The sequence below is a fragment of the Pyrus communis genome, chromosome 4 (genome assembly GCF_041283825.1).
Source record: "Pyrus communis isolate YQ-2024b chromosome 4, ASM4128382v1, whole genome shotgun sequence".
In the NCBI taxonomy this organism is placed as follows: Eukaryota; Viridiplantae; Streptophyta; class Magnoliopsida; order Rosales; family Rosaceae; genus Pyrus; species Pyrus communis.
The window spans coordinates 4,263,925-4,280,426 of NC_142568.1; the positions used below are offsets into that span (position 1 = coordinate 4,263,925).

The following is a 16,502-nucleotide window of genomic DNA, read 5'->3' on the forward strand; positions in this document are numbered from 1 at the left end:
TCATTCTTGTAACAAGATGTCATGCGGTGGTGTACCATATCACAAGTTATGAAGACCATTAAGGTACAAATTTCATAGGTCTAATGGGGCCCACAACAGGCAAAAAATAATTAAATAAAAGAGGTCACATGGCACCAAATGAGTCAAATTCATGAGATACCCACTATGCATCATTATATAATTTTGTCCTCTTTATTTTTCAAAGAAATTGGAATTAATTGAATAAAAATGCTAAACAAGAAGAAAAAGAAAAAAAAAGACTTTGCTGTGATAAATCGGAAATTTCCCTTTCATGTAGTAGTGCTTTGTATTTTGGATTACATTACGTGACCACCATAAACAGTAATAGTTGACAGCCCTCTAGATCACCGTAGGATTACAATAATCAAGCCACGTGGCAAACATCTGAGGGGGCCATCACTGAACATTTATATTTATATTTATTCCTAAATTTAAGGTGAGAGATATTACCAAGGTACTAGTGTGACAGGTGACTTTGGAATTTACTGTCTTGTATAATAAGAAACTAATATTATCAAATATCAACATCATGTCATCACAACGAACACATAAAATACCAAAAGAAAAGAAATGAAAACCGAAGCAAAATGAAATGCGAAATAGACCCTCTTTATTTCTTTCTTTCTTCATCTTTTGTTCTTAGTGGCTATGGCTTTTTTTTTTTTTTTTTTGCTCATTAATTTTAGGAATTTTTTTAAAATGTCATATTAACTTTTACATATTTTTTTAATTTATCATATGAACTAAAATTTTAAGCAATTTGTTATATGAATTTTATGAAATTATTAATTTGTCGGATCACTCTAACTCCGTTAAGTTTTCTATCCAAAAAATGTTATTTGGACTTTTGACCTCATATTTCGCAAGTTTATTTATTTATTATTTTGATATAAAGGTAAATTGATTTTCAAATTTTGACTTTTTTTACAAGTTATCTATTTATCTTTTAGTATAAAAGAAAATTTCAAGTTCGTTTTATAAACTTATCGTGAATTCAAAACAGTACATTAGGCCTGCTAACATGGAATTTAACTAACTAGTAGTTTTGATAATTAAACGTAGTCGATCATGCTCATAAAAAAAAAAGAGTTAAAATGTCCGATATAACCATGAAATGTCCAAAATAATCTTGAAGGGGTTTAGAGAGTAAGGAATTGAAATATCCGGATTAGAGAGTAATGGAATTTAGATGAGATGTCGAATTAATGATTTTTGAAACTTGATATGATAAATTGTTTAAAATTTTAGTTTAGTTGATAAATTAAAATATAGCTATAAGCTCGTATGACATTTAAAGAAAATCTTAATTTTATTTTTCTAGTCAAATTTTTTTCTCAAATTTTCAGCGTTATGGAAGCAAAGATTTTTATGGCTTCATTTTATAGAGTTTGAGAATTTATGATACATAGAACAGAAAAGTCTATAGTCAACAGGATGTATGCAATAATAATAGTCCTTTACTTTTACGTTTTTACCCCTCATTTCATAACAATTTACAGGTTATAAAACTTAAAATCTACAGATTTAGTTCTTTCATTTTTAACATTAACATTAATTATAAAAAGTTTGAAGAAATCCTTCAATGACATCAAAAAATAAAAAATAAAAAATAAAGCAAGGGCCAAGAAGAGAAAGCTCAACATTTACTTCATAATTTACAATACAAAACACAGACACAGAACTCAACCCTCTCTCTCTCCTCTCTCCTCTCTCTCTCTCTCTCTAGCATTTCATCTTCTCTTTTTACAAACCCATTTATGAGATTCCTGTAATGGTCTTTTCTCTTCCATTGGTTTGTACAGATGCCCAGCTAAAAATCCATCTATAAAATCCCTGAATTTTCCATATTCTGCTATTTTCTGTGAATTTCTGGGACTAAAAGACATAAAATTCTCCTGGGTCCTTTGGCTTTTGCTTTCTTCTGCAAAATCTCGCTCTGGGTTTGCTGCATAAAAGCTCACTGGTATTTATATGCTACAAAACAAAAAAAAAAGTTGGAGAGAATAATCATCTTAATTTTGCATAAATTTTGATTATTTTTCCACTTTTTAGCCCAATAAATTGTTCTCTCATTTTTTCTTTCTGTAATTTTTGGTTGAATTTAGTTTCTTTGAGTTGAGGAAAAAAGAGAGACATGGGCAAGCAAGGACCTTGCTATCACTGTGGAGTCACAAGTGAGTTCTTGTATCTCCATTTTTTTTTTCTGTTCTTATAATTTTGAACACTGAAAAACAATTGGGTTTCATTTCAATTTTTGTTCAGAGTATTCTGTAACTTGTTGTGCATGCACAGAAATGAATTGGAATCTCAGAACAGAAGAGATTAACTATGCGAAAGCGTGACGAAAAGTGAAAAACCTGTCCTGTTTGCCTATGAATTCACTCCTTCCAGCATCCTTGTTTATTTGAATTTGCTGTACTGGGTTGAGTTTGATTGTGTTCAATGAAAATTTTCAACCCTTTAATTCTTTTGATTGGGTTTTGACTCCTCACTCGAATTTCGACATGTCCTGCAATGCCAATGTGTTTGTGTAATAATGTTGTGTAAATGAGGAACTATAGAGTAATGTCTGATTTTGTATACTTGCTCATTGCTCTTGAGGTCCCTATGATCCCGAAAATACCCACTCAGAGCAAATATTTGTATCTGAAAAATGATTCAGATGTCAATGAATGTACGTTTTGTGATGCCCATGTTTCAGTTTGTCTATCCATTCCATAAGCTAGTAACAGCGTTGTTTCCCGCATTCGTTGTGAACATGTAGTAATTGGACTATTTCTCTAGCTTTCGGTCAAGTTTCCTGTGCAATTGTTTGAAAATGTTCTACAACGCACTCTCGTGTGGAGTCAATCTAGTTGAATGCTATTTGTTCTGAAGTTTAAACCTTGAAACTGATAAGTTGCACTTGAAACTATATGTATTGTAATAGAGCTAGTTTCTAGTTGAAGTGATACCATTCCTTGGCATTCCCGAAAGTTTTAGTTGCAATTTCTGAACTCAGTTTGTACTGCATTTGTTGCAAGTCTAGTGGTTGTGACTTCCAAGATACTCATATCTTCAAAATTTCAACTCCAATAACTCTGTTCCGCCTAATGAAATGAATCCTCATCCACTTTGTTTCTGAAATAGCATTATCTTTTCTCTGTGACTGAAATCCTTGTTTAGTGTCTTCTGTAGTTTAACTTGTAAGGTGCCTTGTATTGGTGTTCAGTCTTATCATGTATAATCAGTTGTGTGAGCAAGGGCAGTAGCTTTATCATTTTCTGTAGAAGTGAATTTCGGGGTTACTACTTGTACTGAATACAGGAAAAGGATGATGTTGATTGTTGAACGTTAGACACTTGTTGTGCCTTGGTTAGCCTTTGGAAATTCTACCAGTATAACTAAAACGGGATAGCCTTCATTTGTCCGTAGTCCCTATCTGTTGTCTGTGAATTATTTAATGTAGCTTTTCTGTGTACTTGTTTTTTTTTATTATCCGTTACACAGATACGACAGTTAAGCCTTGGAGTAGTTATGCTGCGAGAGTAGTGGCAAGTGGCAACGAGTGATTTTTCCATTTTAAGAGAAATAATTAGGCTTGTTTAAGTATATTTAGCTGCTTTACATGCTGTTTTCATCTGTATTAAGTAATTTTCTGCGTGTTGAATGCTGACAACTGGGCATTGAAACAGGCACTCCCCTTTGGCGCAATGGGCCACCTGACAAGCCAGTACTTTGCAATGCATGTGGTTCTCGATGGAGGACTAAGGGAACGCTAGTAAATTACACGCCTCTACATGCTCGAGCAGAACCTGATGATTATGAAGATCACAGAGTTTCTAGGGTGAAGAGCATATCTGTAAACAAAAACAAAGAAATAAAACTGGTCAAAAGAAAGCAGAATCCTGAGAGTGTGGTGGCTGGAGGAGTTAATTCTGATTATTCCCATGGTTTCCGAAAGTTAACTGAAGAAGATACAAGTAATAGGTCCAGTTCTGGGTCTGCCGTGTCTAACTCTGAGAGCTGTGCACAATTTGGCAGCGGAGATGCAAGTGATTTGACAGGTTGGATACTGGTGACAATGAATATTCAATTAAGTATATTTTAACTTTCCTCTGATTTTTCTATCCATGAAAAATTAGTCTACGTCGATGTTATTAGATTTAAGGTGACAACTTTGTTCATAAAATTAACTAAATTGAGATCTGTGAATTCCTGTCGAAATTCCTTATTTTGATTGAGATTTGGAGATCTGTGTGTGAAATAAGGATGAAATTCATGCCCAATTAGTAGTTTTTAGTGATAGCACTTTTTCCGCACCCCCACGATCACAGATCAACCTTATCCTCCTTTCTAATTAGGCCTCCTTTGAACCAGGAAAAGAAAATATTCACTGGTCGAATGATTTCAGAATCTCTTATTCAGGCAGTTGGCTGCCAATCCTTTGTGCACATCTAATTTATTCATATCAAGAAGTGATCAATTTATCAGGCTAATCTTTTTATAGCTCTGAAGATTGAGACCTTCCAAATGAATATGGTTTTCACCATCGTCATGGAATTGTTTCTCATAACGTAACCTAATACTTCTTACTGTTCTTAATCTTTTGAGTGATCTTTTCCAGGTCCTGCTCAGTCAATGGTATGGGATTCGATGGTACCTTCTAGGAAAAGGACCTGTGTAGGCCGTCCTAAGCCATCTCCTGTTGAAAAGCTCACAAAGGATCTGTATACCATTTTACATGAACAACAGTCTTCCTACTTCTCCGGGTCCTCTGAAGAGGATCTTCTTTTTGAGAGTGAAACACCAATGGTTTCTGTTGAGATAGGCCATGGAAGTGTTCTCATTAGGCATCCCAACTCAATAGCACTAGAAGAGGAATCTGAAGCTAGCTCGATTTCGGTTGATAATAAGCAGTGCCATGCAAATGAGGCTTATTCCCATTCTGCAACCCTTTTTGTACATAATAATAACAAGGGTGTCAATATGGCCAGTACTGTATCTGGAAGGATGAATAATCTTTCAGGACAAGGGATGCAACATGAGCCAATGAAAAGGTAATGTACTATTTAACAGACTTTGATATGCACTCTTGTCAATTAGATGTCAAAAGGACAAACACGAGTATTATTGCTCAACTAGGATGCCTTGTGCATGTTGATAGGTGTTTGTATTTATCGGGCTCAGAAATAAATTTAGGACCTTTTTTTAAGCACATACCTAAGAATTGCAGAGTAACCCACCTTCATGCAAGTCATGGATCGTTGTTAAGTAGCTAGTGGTAGCAGGATGGAATTACGGCTTTTCTTTGACAAATTTGGATATGAAGTATCTGCATGGTTAAAAGTAGCAGATACTATTGGTGAAAGAAAGGTGATGTTAGATTGATTTCTCACACCATACCTAACACTGTTAATGTTTGGATTTGCAGGGAAAAGTCTCAACTTGACAACTTGCAAATCTTGGGAAACCATAATTCACCACTGTGTCATGTAGATTTAAATGTAAGTTGAATTGTATGTTACAACAGAAGGCAGTTCCCTCAAATTCCTTTGCTTTATGTTACTAAAGAGAAATGAGCGTAATGACAATATTCTCCGATAACTTTATGTATCCTATATCATATTTCAACAAGTTAACGAAAGCTTAGTAATGTGACTTGTCCCATGTATGCGTAAATGTTTGCTCTAACCAATATTGTGATTTACCAAACATGTTTAGGATGTAAAATTACAACTATTTTCCTCTTGGCAACGGCAACCGGTGTTCCTCTTATAGTTACAATAATTCATCTGTTGGAATAGTTGTCCTTCGTTCAATTTTGAGGGCTTACATAGTTTCAATCCTTGTTTGGTGCAGGATATTTTAAATTTTGAAGAGTTTACGAGGCAATTAACAAATGAGGAACAACAGCAATTACTGAAACATCTACCTCCAGTTGATGCTGTAAAATTTCCTTATAGGTTAGAAACCTTGTCATTCATGATTTAGTTGCATATTATATGGTTGACCACTGAAGATCGAATTCCAAGAATAGTTTACAAGTGTAGCAGTGAGCCATATATTTTGCCACATGATCATTTTGTATTACTTGCAAAATTTATCAATGTGTGCGACATTGCAAGCTTCATATGGACTTTCAGATCCTGCAAATATGAACGATCCCATTTTGTACATCTTACCATGAAATTGTAAAGAGGCCCATAATTAACTGGAGCCATGTTGTTACACGATTAAATCATCACCACAAGCTTAAAATCAATGAATATAATTTCTTTTCGAATGTCATTATGGTATGTTTTAGGGACAGACTAGCTATCACGTCGAAATTTACATCTGAGAATTTAAGAAGTTAGACATATTGACATAATAAACGATATTCATGGTGGTTTGTTTGTTTTGTATGCGCAGCCTCGAAAGTATGTTTGATAGCCCTCAATTCATAGAGAACTTGACTTCCTTTCAGCAACTGCTAGCAGAAGGCGTCTTTGATATCTCCTTCCCCGGGGCAAAAACTGAAGACTGTAAGACTTTGAAAAGGCTTGCATTGTCCAATTCTTCAAAATCTAAATGGGTTGAACGCTATCATCTTCTCAAGGTTTGAGCTATTCTAAAATTTGAATATCATTACAAAGAAATTTCAAAGTGAATTTACAATAGCTGGTATCTATTGTTCCACAGAAGTATAAAACTAGCTATGGAAAGTCTATTGTTTCTGCGCCTAACATGGCATCTAGTAACTTTCGACATGTCAAGAGACTGCAGGACAATGAGACTCAAAGTTTACCAGGTTAGCTGAAAGTTCTCTCTTTCTTATAATTAGTTGAATGGTAGAATTCTTGCTTGCATGTTTCTTGAAACATTGACATTACAGAAGATGAAACAAAAGTGTAACATCCGAGTAACATAACATTTGCGAAAGCTTGTCTACCATTTTTTTGAATTCCCCTCGTTCTGTACACTCACTTCTTGGTAGGACTGCTGGAATACACAATCCTGAGTTTCACTTTTATTAAACTTCCTATACTATCATTACGGGGGTTTTGTACTTTTCATGTGCTCGAAGTATCACGGGTCCATAAACTGCTGTTAAACTCTGGGAACTAATTCCAACAAGGCATGTTTTATAATTCAACAATTGTGGTGTATTAGGGTTCAGTAACACGTTTATGTTCATATCACACACACACACACAAAAGTTGACATGTGCTCACTCATACACATTGAATGAACTAAGATGGTACTCAAACCTCTCATGCTCAGAGTATTGTGCTGGAAGAGCAACTTCACCACTATCTGTACATGTAAATTTTGTCATTTACGAAATAATTCTTCAATATAATGAAAAATTAGAACTATTCTTAACTATCTTGCATATTTCAGATGTAAAGATGATGAAAAGCCCCAAAAGGATAATTATGAAGGGTAGCTATGAAAACAAGGATCTCATGGACTACGATGGAGGTTCTTGCTTTAGTCCAAAAAGCCTATTTGCTTTGCCTCCTGATGGGAGTTCTTTCCTAATGGATTCTATGAATTTTGTCGACGAAAGTTCTGACCAGGATCTCCTCCTGGATGTTCCATCCAATGGTTCTTTTGCCCAAGCAGAGCTCCTTCACCCAGCCATGAGTTTTGGTGCCCCACAGGCAACTAGTAGTAGCTCGATATACCCACATGTACTCCATCCCTGACAAGCTTGAAAATGTCATATGCTATGTCGATGAATAGAACCATGTAGGTACCTTACGCCCTTCGGCCAAAAGCAATGACAGGGTTCGTGTATTTTGAATGGTAAAGACATGTGAACGAGGTTTAATGGTTGCTCTCTTATTCCCCTTTACCTCTTTGAACCTGAAACTCTTTTAAGGGATGAAATTCGGGTGGGCTTTTTGTATAGGTTGACAAACAGGCTGTAATATAACTTATATTGCACAACTGCTAAGTTCCATAGTTTTTGTATGAATTCTCTAGTTTTTATGTTTTCATTTTTGTTTTTGGTAACAAGTCAGATGCTATTTTGGTGGCTTTGATTGAGCAAGAAAAGAAAAAGGGTCGGAGAAAACAAGTAACTTTGCGTGGTGCATGTGAAAGGAGTGGGCATCTAGCCTGCTTTTATGCCGTTTTCGAGGATGCCACAATTGTCTAATCTTGTTGACTGCATGTTTGTGATAAGGTTTTTTCTTATCCAACTATTCACTCAACTAAGACATATCTCAAACTTAGGAATTAGGGTGTGTGACCAAACCTAGCAATATTAAAGAAATAGGGCATATTCCAAGACATGTCAATTCATTCCAAAAGATAAATATTTCCAAATTGTGCAATTTGAAAAGAAGAAAAGATAGCAATTTTTGCTTTTTAAATAGAAGAAAAGGCCAAGAAGGTGAGACATACATGGTGATGCAAGCCAATACACAAGCAAGATGCCCAATAATACATAAATACATAAGCAAGATGTTCACACAAAAAGGTTCCGTATGCCCAAAACATTTCTAAAAAAAAACCTACATTTACAACTTCAAAAGTCCTACCTCAATTGCCATGCTTCTGTTCTTCAAGGTTGGCCACCTTCATCAGAACCCGCCTTCCGGCCACCACGACGGTCGGGGGAAAGTCATGCCTCGGCGCTTACTTATCTCCAAAAAACTGCTTTTGTCAATCTCATCATTACCATTACCATTGCCATCATATTTGTCCTTCAGAAGTTTCAACACATCCAATATAGCAACCTCCTCCGGCTTCCCCTCCTTGGCGCCATTTGCACTTGATCCTGCCTGCCCACCAATGGATCGAGGCAGCACCCGCTGCAGCCACAGCCTCTCTATTCGATGCAATTCCTCAATGGTCACATTAGGCGTCCTCTTCAGTATGCCTTGAATGCTTTCCTCTTCCTCACTGTCCGATTTAGATTCTTCCATACAACTCTTATGCTCGTCTTCGGAAGAGTCCAGCTTCCTCACCCCCAATATTTCCTCGCTCGACTTCTCATCGCCACCGTCAATTTCAAGACTCTTGCCAGAGTTACAGCCGGGACTATGCGGAACCATTTCCTTAAACTCCAATTTCCCCACCTCGTGCTCGGATACCCTCAATTTCTTCAACGGCGACTTAAATCGACCGCGTTCCCAAGCCAATTCCGTCACAAAACCCGCAATTCCCATCGTTTCTGCCTTAGAAAACTCTAGGTCCGTGTCCCGCCCCAAATCAACCCCACCGGCAGTGCCGTCCGTGAAACCATCATCGGAGGGGACGGTTACGCCGCGCCCGTCTCCGGCATCCTCGAACGGACGACCGTCATCATCGTCGCTCTGATCGACTTCCGGAAACGGAGTAATACCATCGGAGGTCGGTGGATGCGCGTCTTCGGGCGGGGTCTGGAAGACGTCTTGGGAGGCTCTGTTGTTGGTGCTGCTGCTGCAGTTGGGATCTTCGTCGTCCGATGTCTCCGGAGGCGAGACCATAACGATTGCGGTGGGGGTGACGTCATCCCCGGAATTCAGGTCAGGCGACGAGTCGTCGAGAAACTCGAAGGAATCGCCGTTGTCGTACATGAGGCCGCCTTTCTTTTGGGTGTTCGTCCGTCTTCACTCTCCTCCTTTTAAAGGGTCTGGAATTTTTTTTTTTTTTTTTTTTTTTAATTTTATATTTGAAGGGTTTTGATTTGGGAGATTCCCGCCAATTTTGTGATCGACGGTGGAGGATGACTGATGAGATGGATTTAGGCGGGTTCACTTTTGGGTATTTAAATGTGGCGCGCGCTTTAATGCTTCTGGGAAGAGATTGTTAAATATTATTAAAACTACGTACAAAGCAACAAGCCCGTCTAGCTCAGTTGGTAGAGCGCAAGGCTCTTAACCTTGTGGTCGTGGGTTCGAGCCCCACGGTGGGCGTGTACTCTTTTTTTTATTTTTTATTTTATCATAGCTACGTCGATTTGAATAATATAATACTATTGCCAAAACAATGAGAACATGACCAACTTACTTAATTCATATTTGCAACTGTCACAGGACCTTATGAAGAGAAATTTGGCACAATAATTAACGTTGATTCGAATAATACTATGGCCAAAGCAATGAGAATATAACCAACTTACTTAACTCATATTTGCAACTGTCATATGGCCTTACAGAGAGAAATTTAGCACAAGAATTTATGGATTTCCGGACTTGTGAGGTTGAAGACGACCGCATGGAGAGAGAGGCCTTCTATTTCTAGCCATTTTTCAAGCTTACAATGCCATCTCCGGTCTCTAACTCATTCTCCACCACTCCTCTTGTAATTTCTGCTCTTCTGCTTTATTATTAGCTTTAGCTTACCACCCCAGCCTTCCAGTTACATCCTTTTCTCCCCAACCAAACCGAACCATGCTCGTTTAATTGTTCCGTACCTATTTTTCCCGATCACTTGAGAAGCTCTGAGCTAATCTGCAGGGAAGCGACTTTCCTTCCCGTAGAAAAAGAGGTGGAACCATCTGGGAAAGTAACCGGCCCGTGCAGCTAGACTAGCTGGCCGATTATAACTCTGAGAATGTGACTTTCCTCACCGACCTGGAGGCTTTCCAGGCCGAAAGGCGTGTTGTCATGGAAAACTTTCAGGTCGTTAAACACCTCTATTCCCTTGCTAGTGGAAAACACGGTTGGAAGTTTAAGGTGTTAGTCCACGACGACAACCCTAGGGATTTCATAACTTCGGTTCATAATGAGACCAACATGGTGAACGTGAAGGTCAAACAAGGGAACATGCTACTCAAGACATTGTCGTTCTCCTGCTTGACCTTGTTGGCCTTATCATGAACAACGTTTATGAATTATCCAAGGTTGTCATCATGGATCAGGATCTCGAACTTCCAACCGTGGTTCCCCTAGCAAGCTAATAGAGATCATCTTCAGACGCCATCGACAGGGGTAGTGAAAATCACCATGACACCAATTGAGACGTCGTCAAAGGGGGGTGAAAATCGATTGTTAGAAAGGCAGAGGGGCTACTGTGTCTTTTTTTGCTCATGCCCTTCATCTTAACCGCCATTCAATAATGGTCCGTACAATCGCCCATTTCCGCAAACAAATCAAACAAAACTAAACCAGATTTCATGGCTTTTTATTTGTTACATACATAGTTTTCCTGTTAAGCTCAGAGTTGTGATTGGTACAAAAGAGATTTTCTTTGCGATGGAGAAAAAAGTCCAAACTCTTTGGCAAAACAACCATAAGGTGTAGCGCACAAAATGCTTGCCGACTACAGTTCTAAGAGGTTGGCTTTCAACACCCGTATAGATGCTATCCAAGCCGAAACGCAACTCCCTGAAACTTTCAGGATGCTAAACACCTACTTTCCCTTGCCCGTGACAATGAACGTTAGAGTTCGAGATGCTAGTCCACGATGATAACCTGGAGACACTTATGAAGCGGGTTGTCATCGTGGACAAGTATCCGAACTTTCCATTTAAGTCGCACTTGCCCATCCATTTAGCTGGAGGAGTGGATACTCCGTCACTGAATGAAGGCTGATCGGGTCCAATGCCTGTATCCAAGAGCCCTATTATCACACCTTCACCATAGTTTGCTTGTTTCCATAGTCCGTATCCTTGGTGTAACCCCAAGAAGTCAGGACTATGAGTAGTTAGCAAAGAAACCGTTTTCTCGAGATGAGCCGACAAAAACCCTTCTTTGGTTTCCATTGCTTTCACTTCCTCTGGTGTCAATTTAGTTGTAAATCCAGTGACCACAGTGCGGTATGCATGAATTATCCTCTGCTGGTTTGAGTTTGCAATAGTTTCAGGCAAAAATGACTGATACCAACTGTCTAAATCTGATTTTACAAAAAAAATTCGAGGAGACAGGCTTTTCGAGAAAAACAATGTATGATTGGAGGCTATTTTGCTTCTCTTGTGCAACTGCTAGTGATAAGTAGAACAAGAAAGTAAAACCATGAAGATATATGATATGCATTGCTGCATCTTTTTTGTTCTCCATCTTATAATTTGGTTAAAAGAAGTTGGACGTAAAGTGGTGTGTTAGTTTACCATTTTAAGTTGCTATTTATAATTAGATTATTGTGATTAGCAGAGATAAACATTTGCTGGATTTAGTAATGCTCGCAGGTGGTGGCGATGAAGCTTATGCATATCACTAAATAGATTAATTTGATTGGATTGAATTTGGAGGATGTTCTTGCGTAGTGCGTTGCCAACTGGTTTATCGTTCTTTTTAAAACCTTAACCATCCATTCAATAATAATGTGGTAATACAAGGATTAAGCATCAATAATGATGGTTATCACATGTTTCATGGCACCATTTTCTCTTGTTTGCAAGGATTAAGCATAAAACCTCTAGTACAACCATTTCCAATACAATCAAAGTTAAAGGTAGGAAGAGCAACATCAGGTAAACAGAAATCCCAAAAATGAGGATTTGAGAGGGAGAGACCAAGGTGAGCTAAAGGATCCGCAACAAAGTTTGTCTCCCTGAAAATGTGCTTCCAATCAATATGACTAAAAAACCAAGCCAAGCCAGGAATATCATTGATGTTAGAGCTGACTCTCCAAGGAACTCCCCATTGACCTTGCACAGCTTCAATGATGAACTTAGAGTCCCCCTCCACCATCACTTTACTGAAACCCTTGTGCCTAGCACACTAGAGCCATTCTCGCAAACCCATCACTTCTGCTACCGAAATAGTAGCACCATCAAGATTAAGAGCCCCCGTCCCAATCACTTGTGAATTACTGTTACGGAGCACAAAGGCAACATCAGCACGGTTGTTCGAAACTGAACCATCAAAATTGAATTTAACCACATTGTGTTGGTCAAGAGGATACCATTTAATAAAGGAAGAGATAGGTAAAGCCTCCTTGGGGTCACACTTCCACTTAGCCTTCAGAAAAGCCGAACCAATACTACCGGCGATAGAAACACAACGAGCCAGGACCGGTGGCACACTTCTGAACACCAAGTTATTTCTTTCCGTCCAGATTTATCAGTAGTTCAAAATCACTTTACTAAGATCAGAAAGGTCGTCTTTTTCATTAGAACTTAAGGATTCCAGCCAATCAAAAAAGTTATCATTAGTAATAATGTTATCATTGTTACAAATACCAAAAGTTGAGCTCCAAACTTTAGTAGCAAAATCACAATTACAAAAGAGATTGGTCTTCTTTAGCTGTATTACATAACGAACATAACTTATCAATATTTTTAACAAAACAACTTAAGCATTTTCTCGTTTGCAATCTTTCCTGAATCATAAGCCAATCAAACATTTTAACCTTAGGAGGAATAGTTAGCTTCCACATTTTCTTTAACAAAGTAAAGTGATTACTAGAGTGATTGTTCCGATCTTGTAGCTAGGTAATAGACTTAATAGAAAAGTTCCCATTATTGGTTAAACCCCAAATTAACTTGTCCTTAGACTCTTGTAAAGGGAGGGGGATACGACAAATTTTTCTAGTGATGTCACCATCAACTATAGTAGCTCATTTAATGCTATCCTAACTATTATGAACTATAAAGTTGCTTACTTTAATATTCCAATCAATATTATTTCTATCATTCACGGGAATTAGATGAAAATGGGGGTAAGAAAAAACCCATTGATGGGTCCAGAAGAATATGTCCATCATTACCCACAATCCATCTCATTCCTTCATGGATGATGTTATCATTAGAAAGAATGCCTTTCCAAGCAAGTAGTTTTGTTTAATCTTCGAATTTAAAAAATTGGACTTATGTAAGTATTTACTTTTGACTATTTCAGCTCACCAATTACCTTTATTGGTCAGAACTTTCCAGCCTAATTTGGATAAACAAGCATTGTTAAAATGATCAATCCGTTTGACTTCCTAAACCACCCTGATTCTTTGGAGAACGAACCTTCTTCTAGGCCATTGGTCCTAGTTTAGTATTTCTCCCCCAAAAGAAATCTCTGCATTCTTTATCAATTTTAGTTGTTACCCTATTGGGGCCCTTAAGGCAAGACATTAAATGATTCAGCATCTCGATGAAATTAGAAATAATAAGAGTTAGTCTCCCGGCCCTTTCCAACCAGCAAACTTTTGCTTCACTCGTTTAATTAATTCTATCTCGTTAACCGGATCATTCCAGATAACTATATTATGAATCCCTAAGTACTTCCCAATAGTGGTTTTATGTTGAATGCTCAAGATATTCACAATATTGTTCCTATCTTGGTTGATAGTATTATTTGAAAAATAAATAGAAGATTTATGAAAATTTACTTGTTGACGTGTAGCTGATGCAAACATCTCAAGGATTTGAAGGACATTCATGGCCCTTTTAGGGGTAGCTCAGGCAAAAAGTAGACAATCATTTGCAAAAACTGGGTTCAAAAATATGAATCCCCCTGGGGGCGATAGGATTTTTCCTAGGGAGTTTAGGGGTAGAAGCCAAACGATTAAAATATCTAATAAGCGGTTCCATACATAAAATAAAAATGTAAGGTGACAAGGGGTCATCCTGTCGTATGCCACGTTTAGGATAGAAATAACCATGCGGAGAGCCATTAATTAAAATGGAGAAATTGATGTAATGCATTCCATTATTAAGTTGATCCATTTCTCATTAAAACCAAAGCGAATTAGAACATGCCTTATGTAATCCCAATTTATAAGGTCATAGGCTTTTTCCAAGTCTAGTTTAATACCCATGGTTCCCGTCTTGCCTTTCTTTACCTTGAAGCTAGAAAATAACTCATGGGCAATTAAGATATTATCGTGAATGGAATGCCCCAGAGTAAAGGCACCTTGATTAGCAAAAATGCATAGGTCAAGCAAAGGCTTAAGCCTTTTAATAATAATTTTCGTTATAATTTTGTAACTAACATTACAAGGACAAATGTATCTTTAATTGGACACAGCTTCAAGATTATCCACTTGTGGAATTAAGGCAATATTTGTATGATTAATAAACCTTAGGCTTGAATTATTTTGAAAGATATCTTTAATCATAGGAATAATAATATCTTTAACCTCTTCCCAACAACCTGTAAAAAGCAACACAAAGACCATCAGGTTCGGGTGCTTTCAAAGCACCAGTGCTATTCACCGCTTCCCAAATTTCCTCATTTGAAATACATTCAAGTAGTTGAATATTATGCGTATGATCAATGCAAGGAGTTATGATATCAACCATTGTAGCCAATGTCTCCTGAGAAGGGGAGTTATCACAAGAACAACGCAGTTTAAATTCCTGCACAAAAACTTGCTCTAAACCTTCCCCAGAATTCCACCAAAAACCATTACTATTTTTAACACATTTTATTTCATTTCTTTTCTTACGTATAGAAGCCACCATTTGAAAATATTTAGTAATGCATCTCCCAATTGAAGCCACTTAACCTTGGCTTTTTTAGCCCACATAATTTCCTCTTATTGTAAAACTCTGTTAAGCTCACTTCTAATTTTAACCTCTTCGTCCATGCTTATAGAGGTATCTTGATCCCTCATAACCTTATTTTGAATATCATAGAGAGAGGTTAAAAGCTTATCTTTACCATCTTTGACATTACCAAAGGTCACCTTATTCCACTTCCTTACCAAATACTTGAATGTCCCTGCACAAACAACAAAATTTTCTTGTGGCCTTGAAGTATTTGTACAAGTGCTTTTGACAAAATTCCTAAAATTAGGATGATGTAACCACATAGCTTCAAATTTGAAGGAACAAGAGCCTTTTCTAACAGGGTTTACATTATTAGTAAGATGGGACTATGATCCGATCCAAAGCTAGGAAAATTATGTAAGGAATAGTCATGGAACTCCCTCAAACATTGAGGATTAAAAACACCACGATCAAGTCTCTCATAAATTATAGTGTTGTCACTATGACCATTGGTCCAAGTATTAGGAACACCAGAGGCAGTTAGGGAAATCAAGTCGCCCCTATTTAGAAAATTAATGAAGTTATTAATGTAGGTAGTAGTATTGGAACAGCCCCCAAGCTTTTCAGTGAAGTCCACAAAATTATTGAAGTCTCCAATTAAAAACCAAGGGTGGTTTGCCGGTTTATCTGCTAAAATTTGATCCCAAAGATTAGCTTGTAAATGTTTATGAGGATAAGCATAAACAAAGGTAATGAATTGCACCTTATCATTATGCAAATCTTTAACTACACAGTGGATAAAACGAGGTGAAGAGCTTAAAACAGTAATGCTAATGGAAGATGAGTTCCAGAACAAACAAACCCCACCAGCTCTGCCAGCGAGATTGCAGCAAAAACACCTGATCAAAGTGCCTACAGTAGAAATTGCTTTGGACCTTGTCTATGGACATCTTAGTTTCAAGCAAGTAAAAAAAACTAAAATTACTACTAAAATTAGGTCTCCTAAGACCCCTACAATTCCATACCATGCACTTCATTGATCAATATTTTTGAGCTCACAATCATCCAATACAATGCTGAGTGACCTTTTCAATTTAGCAAATTGGGTCGCCCGAAATATTTTAATCATTGTTTAGTAGAGGTGGAAAGTAAAACTTGG

At 37.5% G+C, this 16,502-nt stretch overlaps 2 protein-coding genes and 1 non-coding gene across 3 annotated transcripts; 2 read left to right on the forward strand and 1 right to left on the reverse strand.

Annotated features, from left to right (window-relative positions):
• The first annotated feature begins 1,651 nt into the window (after positions 1–1,651).
• LOC137723627 (GATA transcription factor 26) lies at positions 1,652–7,988 on the forward strand. Its single transcript, XM_068462824.2, has 9 exons — positions 1,652–1,984; positions 2,127–2,195; positions 3,696–4,067; positions 4,628–5,060; positions 5,435–5,507; positions 5,863–5,966; positions 6,415–6,601; positions 6,685–6,793; positions 7,387–7,988. Exons 2-9 carry the CDS (start codon positions 2,156–2,158, stop codon positions 7,692–7,694), a joined length of 1,626 nt encoding a protein of 541 aa, XP_068318925.2. The 5' UTR covers positions 1,652–1,984; positions 2,127–2,155; the 3' UTR covers positions 7,695–7,988.
• A 357-nt stretch (positions 7,989–8,345) lies between these two features.
• On the reverse strand, positions 8,346–9,592 carry LOC148697326 (uncharacterized). The gene has a single exon (XM_088692371.1). It carries the CDS (start codon positions 9,552–9,554, stop codon positions 8,577–8,579), a length of 978 nt encoding a protein of 325 aa, XP_088548497.1. The 5' UTR covers positions 9,555–9,592; the 3' UTR covers positions 8,346–8,576.
• A 228-nt stretch (positions 9,593–9,820) lies between these two features.
• On the forward strand, positions 9,821–9,893 carry TRNAK-CUU (transfer RNA lysine (anticodon CUU)). Its single transcript has one exon. It is a non-coding gene; the product is annotated as a tRNA-Lys (tRNA).
• The last annotated feature ends 6,609 nt before the right edge of the window (positions 9,894–16,502 follow it).